General features: G+C 61.1%; 1 protein-coding gene across 2 annotated transcripts; it reads left to right on the top strand.

Moving 5' to 3' along the window:
* On the top strand, positions 1 to 4,764 carry CD74 (CD74 molecule). Of its 2 annotated transcripts, XM_076350406.1 has the most exons (9): positions 1 to 112; positions 1,603 to 1,778; positions 1,889 to 1,980; positions 2,077 to 2,130; positions 2,373 to 2,468; positions 2,708 to 2,798; positions 3,206 to 3,394; positions 3,754 to 3,825; positions 4,023 to 4,764. In XM_076350406.1, the coding sequence occupies exons 1-9, from the start codon at positions 42 to 44 to the stop codon at positions 4,028 to 4,030; spliced, it is 849 nt and encodes a 282-aa protein (XP_076206521.1). In that variant the 5' UTR covers positions 1 to 41; the 3' UTR covers positions 4,031 to 4,764. The 2 variants fall into 2 exon arrangements, with proteins under 2 accessions (XP_076206521.1, XP_076206522.1); XM_076350407.1 differs by lacking the exon at positions 3,206 to 3,394.
* The last annotated feature ends 883 nt before the right edge of the window (positions 4,765 to 5,647 follow it).

The raw sequence follows: 5,647 nt of genomic DNA, 5'->3' as shown, positions 1-5,647 counted from the left end.
TCGGGGCTCTCATTGCCCATCGGGGTGCCGACAGCAGAGCCATGGCCGAGGAGCAGCGGGACCTCATCTCCGACCATGGCAGTGGCGTGGTCAATATCAGGGACACCCAGAGGTACCGCTGCCGAGGGCATGGGGGTGCGGGGACAGGGGGGCATGGGGAGGGCAAAGCAGGCACAATGGGGACGTGGGGCAGAGGGGGCATTGCGTGGCCGTGGGGTGGAAGGGGATACAGTTGGGCCAAGGGGGCACAGAGTGGCTACGGGGCAGAAGGGGGGTCACACTGTGGCTATGGGGCACTCTTGAACCAGGGGGGCCGTGGCGTGGCTATGGGGCGGAAGGGGCCGGAGCATGGCTGTGGGGCAGGCAGGGGCACGGGGTGGCTATGGGGTCAAGGGGGATCACAGTATATCTCTGGGGCGGATGGGGGCACGGCGTGGCTGTGGGGTAGACAGGTTCATGGTGTGGCAGTGGGGCAGATGAGGGCACAGCACGCCTATGGGGCAGACAGGTTCAAATCATGGCTATGGGGTGGATGGGGGCACAGCATGGCTATGGGGCAGGCAGGCTCAAGGTGTGGTTATGGGGTGGATGGGGGCACAGCATGGCTATGGGGCAGGCAGGTTGATGACGTGGCTGTGGGGCAGAGGGTGGCTATGGGGCAGGCAGGGACACAGTGTGGACCCAGAGCCCAGCTGGCTTTGTGCCCCCCCCCCCATGTCCCAACCAGCCCCCTTGGGGGCCCCCCCCCCCCAACACTTCCAACCAATCAGAAGCCTGGGAGCTCTGACATCATCAGTCACCAGGCAGACATCCGGGCAGCGAGTCCAACTCTGGACATTGCCTGCAGCAGCAGTGGCAGCCGGCCAGCACCCATGGGTGCCCCCACCTCGTCGGGCAGCGGAGGCAGCTGGTGGCTCCCTGGGGTGCCGCTGCACCCCGCCAGTGCCCCGTTCACCCCGGCGGGGCAGGATCTGGCCTGGGGAGGCCTTGGCAGCACGGCAGGCGGCCGCGCCGGTGCTTGGCTTTGCCTTCCCTTGGCATCTAAGTGCGAGGGCAGCGCTGCGCACCCACCTGCCCGGCCTGCCTGCGTGCTGCCTGTGTGCTCAGGGTGCCCCGCACCTTCGCTTTTTTGCACAAAATTTTAAAAATTAAGTGCAGTCTGGCATCCCATGGGATACGTCCTCTGCCCCCCGGGACTGGCGAGGCTTCAGGTGGCTTCATCATCCCGAAAAAGGCGATGCCCAGAGCGACGCCGTGCCCCAAAATCCCCTGCAGTGCCCTGCCCGCAGCCCCCGTGTGCCCACATGTTCCTCGGGCTCCCCTCCCGTGCCTCCCCCCTCTCGCCCCCGCAGCGCGTTTCGGTTCCCCCGGTGTGGAGGAGTGACCTTCACGCTACAATTTCACTTCTGCACGCTGCGATGGGGGAATTTGCATTTGTCTGGCTGCAAACCCCCTGGGAGGGGGGCGTTTGGGGCGGGGCGGGGGGGTGACGTGGGCTGCAGGAGGGGTTTTTTGGGGGGTGGGGGTGGTGGTGATGGCAGGGTATGAGGGCATCTCCTCCAGCCGGTGGCCGGGGCTGAGCTCCCTCTCCATGTCCCACAGGTCTGCGTTGGGCCACAAAGCCGCCCTCTCCACTCTCTCCATCCTGGTGGCCCTGCTGATCGCCGGCCAGGCCGTCACCGTCTACTTCGTCTATCAGCAGAGCGGGCAGATCAGCAAGCTGTCCAAGACCTCCCAGACCCTGCAGCTGGAGGCGCTGCAGAGGAAGCTGCCTGCCAGTCAGTAGCCCCACGGGCACCGGTGTGGTGGGGGGGTGGCTGGGGAGAGGGGATGGGTCCCCCCGGCCCACCCAACCCGTCAGCCCTCACACCCGCTCCTTCCTCGGCAGGTGCCAAGCCGGTGAGCAAGATGAAGATTGCCATGGTGAGCATGCCCCGGGCCATGCAGGTCCTGCCTCTTGACCACTCTGCAGGCGACATGGTAAGAGATGCCCACCGCTGCCTGGCGCTGCCTGCAGCCCTCGGGGCTCGCCGCCAGCCCTTGTGCTCACGCTGCTTCTTTGTCTTTTCTCTTGAGGACACGGCCCCCGCTAGCAACAAAACCGAGGACCAAGTGAAGCACCTGCTGCTGGTAAGGTCCCCCGCTACCCCCACCGGCCCCATAGCTGCCCCCTGCGCTGCGGGAGGCGCTGGGACCCTCTGCTTCCAGCTTCAAGCTGCCTCTTGGCTGGGCCTGGGGTCTCTTGGGGCGCTCAGAGCTGGTGGGAGCTCCTGGCCTCCTCCAATGTCTGTCTGGCTGATATAAGCAGAGCTTCACCCCCCCATGCACCTCGTTTTTCTTTGCCCTGTCTCACCACGGTGGTTGCTCTGCAGCAAGCAGACCCCAGGAAGATGTTCCCGAAACTGAAGGACAACCTGATGGACAACCTGAAAAGCCTGAAGAAGACCATGACTGATGCGGACTGGAAGGTCAGTGCTTGCTGCCGTCCTACTCCTCCCCTTCCAGGAGCACCCTGCTTTGGGGAGGGACTGGGGTGTCCCCACCTAGAAAAACGAAGTCCTACTTGAGCCAGGCTTGAGTTACCTCCACCCCAAGGGAGGTGGTGGTGCTCACGACCTTCCCTGGCCCAGGCTGGAGCTTGGGGCATGGCTCCCCCTGCCGTGCACCACCCCTGTCCCGGTTAACATGCTGGTTCCCCTTGTTGCAGTCCTTTGAATCCTGGATGCACAAGTGGCTGCTGTTTGAAATGGCCAAGAACCCCCAGCCGGAGGAGCGTAAGGCGATCCCGGCGGAGCAAGGTATCGGGGATGGGGGCTGGGGAGGGTTGGGACTGGCTCTTTGGGAGCAACCACCCCCCAGGAGGTGCCAGCACGGGGCAGCCCAAAGGCAACCAACCCCTCCGTCCCCTGACCGGTCGTGGACCTCTTCGTCCCATGGGGAGCCTCTGGTTGGTGGCCTTCAGGACATCACGGAGCCGCTGCCCGCAGGGAATTGGGGATGAGCAAATGTCCGAAAAGCCGTAGCACCACACCAAATCCTCGGTCCTTGGCTAGCCCAAGAGCTTTAGAAAGGTCACCGAGGTGGGGCTTGTTCTCCTTTTATGTTTAATTTAGCTGCTTCTGGATAAAACCTCCCGCCGAGGCTGCCGGGCAGAAGAAGGGTCCGCAGGGCTCACGGTGTCTCCCCTTTGTTTTTATTGCCCTAGTGCAAACTAAATGCCAGGCGGAGGCCAATTCTGGGGGTGTCCGGCCGGGTTACTTCCACCCGCAGTGCGATGAGAACGGCGACTACCTGCCCAAGCAGTGCAATGCCGCCACGGGCTACTGCTGGTGCTCCTACAAAAATGGCACCAGGATTGAGGGCACTGCCACTCGGAAAAAGCTGGACTGCCCCGGTAGGTCGCCAGGGAGGGGCTGGAGGAGAGGAAGGAGCAGCGTGCGTGGATGCTGCCCCATTTTGCTTGTGATTAGGGCGAAGGAGAGCAGCCAGGGAGAGGAGGGTGCCCGAGCTGTAGAGAGCATCCCTCACCCCTCTTTGGTGCCAGCATGTTAAAGCTGGAGGGGACCCTAAAAACCACAGCCCTCCTTGGCTGGCTGCAGTGACAGCAGAGGCACGCAGTCAAGGTTTTCCACGAGCCCCACTTGCCCCCAAGCCCGTGGCTCAGCAGGTGGGCACAGGCTCTCCCCTCAGAGGGATGGGGGCAGTGGGGCAGCCCCAGGGCTCCAGCACCCACGCCCTGCCCTCCCTCTGCAGATGCTGCCACCGTGGAGCCGGAGGAGATGATGTTCTCCGGGGTGGAGATGCTCAAGCTGGGTGCGGATAAAGGTGAGGGCTACACGCGGTCGGCGAGGCTGGGGGAGTTGGGGAAAGCCCTTGGGGCTGGGGCAGGCACAGGTCCACCCCCAAGAGCCACGGCAGCGCAAAGGCACTGCTGGGCAGCGGAGGTTGTGATGGAGATGGGGGGCAAAAGCGGCCTGGGCTTGCCATCTTACCAACTCCCTCCTCTCTTTCCCCCACAACAGCCAACTAGAAGAGGACACGAGCAGAGGCCTGTCCCCTCTTCAGCACCCCAGCTCCCATCTTTGATTTTGGTTTTTTTTTTTTTTGCTCTATTTCATTTCTGCTCTTACATTGCTTTCCTGAGATGATTAACAGCGGGCACCCCCGTGCGCCTCCTGCCCCTCAAGGCATCGGTTGTGACCCCTTCCCCTGCTGCAGGGCACCAGACAGGGCTGCAGCTGCCACCAGGATCAGCGCCAGAGACAAAAAGCATTCCCTCAAAGGGGGGGGGTAAAGCAGGCGGGAAAGTAATTTCAGCGATGTCGGACCCATAAATCCTCTTCCCTTTTGCTCATCGGCATCCCGCAGCACCTGGGCAGCGGCAGGCGCAGAGCTGACCCCTGCTGAAGAATGAGCCACTAACGCTTTCTTACACCGAGTGAACATTAAAAGCAGCAAAACAACCTCCACCAGCTTCTTAACTGACCCCCGTAGGTTGAAGCCCTGTTAAGATTATTAGAGTAGAGGGTTTTTCTTGTGGAGCGCTCAGTTTTGTAGAGCTGAGCTTATCTTCAGTAGAGATAAGATGCTCACCTTCAGCTTTTGCCTTCAGGCTGGAGAACAGCCACAGCAGTGGGTAACAGCGGGCAGAGGAGCTGACCCTGGAGTCAGAGGGGCTTCTAATTTTTTTTTTAATATATCTGATAGTTCCTGTATAAGTGACCTCACAAGCTAATTATTTCAAATAAACTTTTGAGTAAGAAAGCCTTGTAAGCAACTCTAACAGGGCAGTGCTTGCAACAGCACTGCTGTCCTAGGTTAAAAATAAATGAATCTTAAGAAAAAAGGGAAAAACAAAAATCTCTGCAAAGACACTTGGACATCTGTGCCCCCCCCAGGATTGTACATATGCCTTGCCACATTCTTGGCCCACCACTTGTTCAATCTCCCCTGCAGCCCAGCACAGCTCAGGAGGCTGAAATCACCTTTAAGTGAGTTGCAACACAGGGGGAGAGGAGGAGAGCAGCCCCCTGCACCTGAACCATCTCCCTCCTGCTCCCAGGCTGCGCAGGTGCGAGGGCAGCAGCCGGAGAGCTCTGCCCTCCCCAGCAGAGCCTGAACCCAGGCTGCACAGTGGCTGCACAGCGTGGGAGGGAGGAGCACAAGGGGATCCCGTCCCTTTTTCCTCACCTGCTAAACCCCAGGGCTGGGAGTGAAGCGAGGAAACCAGGCAGAAGCCCAGTACAAGGGGCAGGGCAGCAGGTGCCAGGGAGGCAGCAGGCTGGGTCCGCACAGGGCGATGCGCAAACCTGCTCTCAGCACCTGCCCCTACACAGCATTTTAGTAATGAAAAAAATACAAACCAACACTAGAAGAACACGCAGTTCAAAGCCGAGGAGCAACAGCGTCTGCTCTTCCTCGGGGAGCAGGCGGAAAGCAGTTAGTTTTTCCCCCGGGGTTGAAGTGGTGCCTGTGAGCCTGGGTGGAAGCCGGGCTCTGCCCTCCTACCTGCAACATCCTCCAGAGAGGGCCGAGCCCTGCCCCTGGCTCAGCCCCAGCGCCCGCCCTGCCTCCCTGGCCTGGGTTTGGTCCCTGAGCCAAAGGGCTTCTCACCTCCCTTCCTCCCTTGAAAGCAGCTGAAGCAAAA

This window comes from Aptenodytes patagonicus, chromosome 12 (genome assembly GCF_965638725.1).
Source record: "Aptenodytes patagonicus chromosome 12, bAptPat1.pri.cur, whole genome shotgun sequence".
NCBI lineage: Eukaryota > Metazoa > Chordata > Aves > Sphenisciformes > Spheniscidae > Aptenodytes > Aptenodytes patagonicus.
This window is presented reverse-complemented; position numbering and strand designations above follow the sequence as displayed.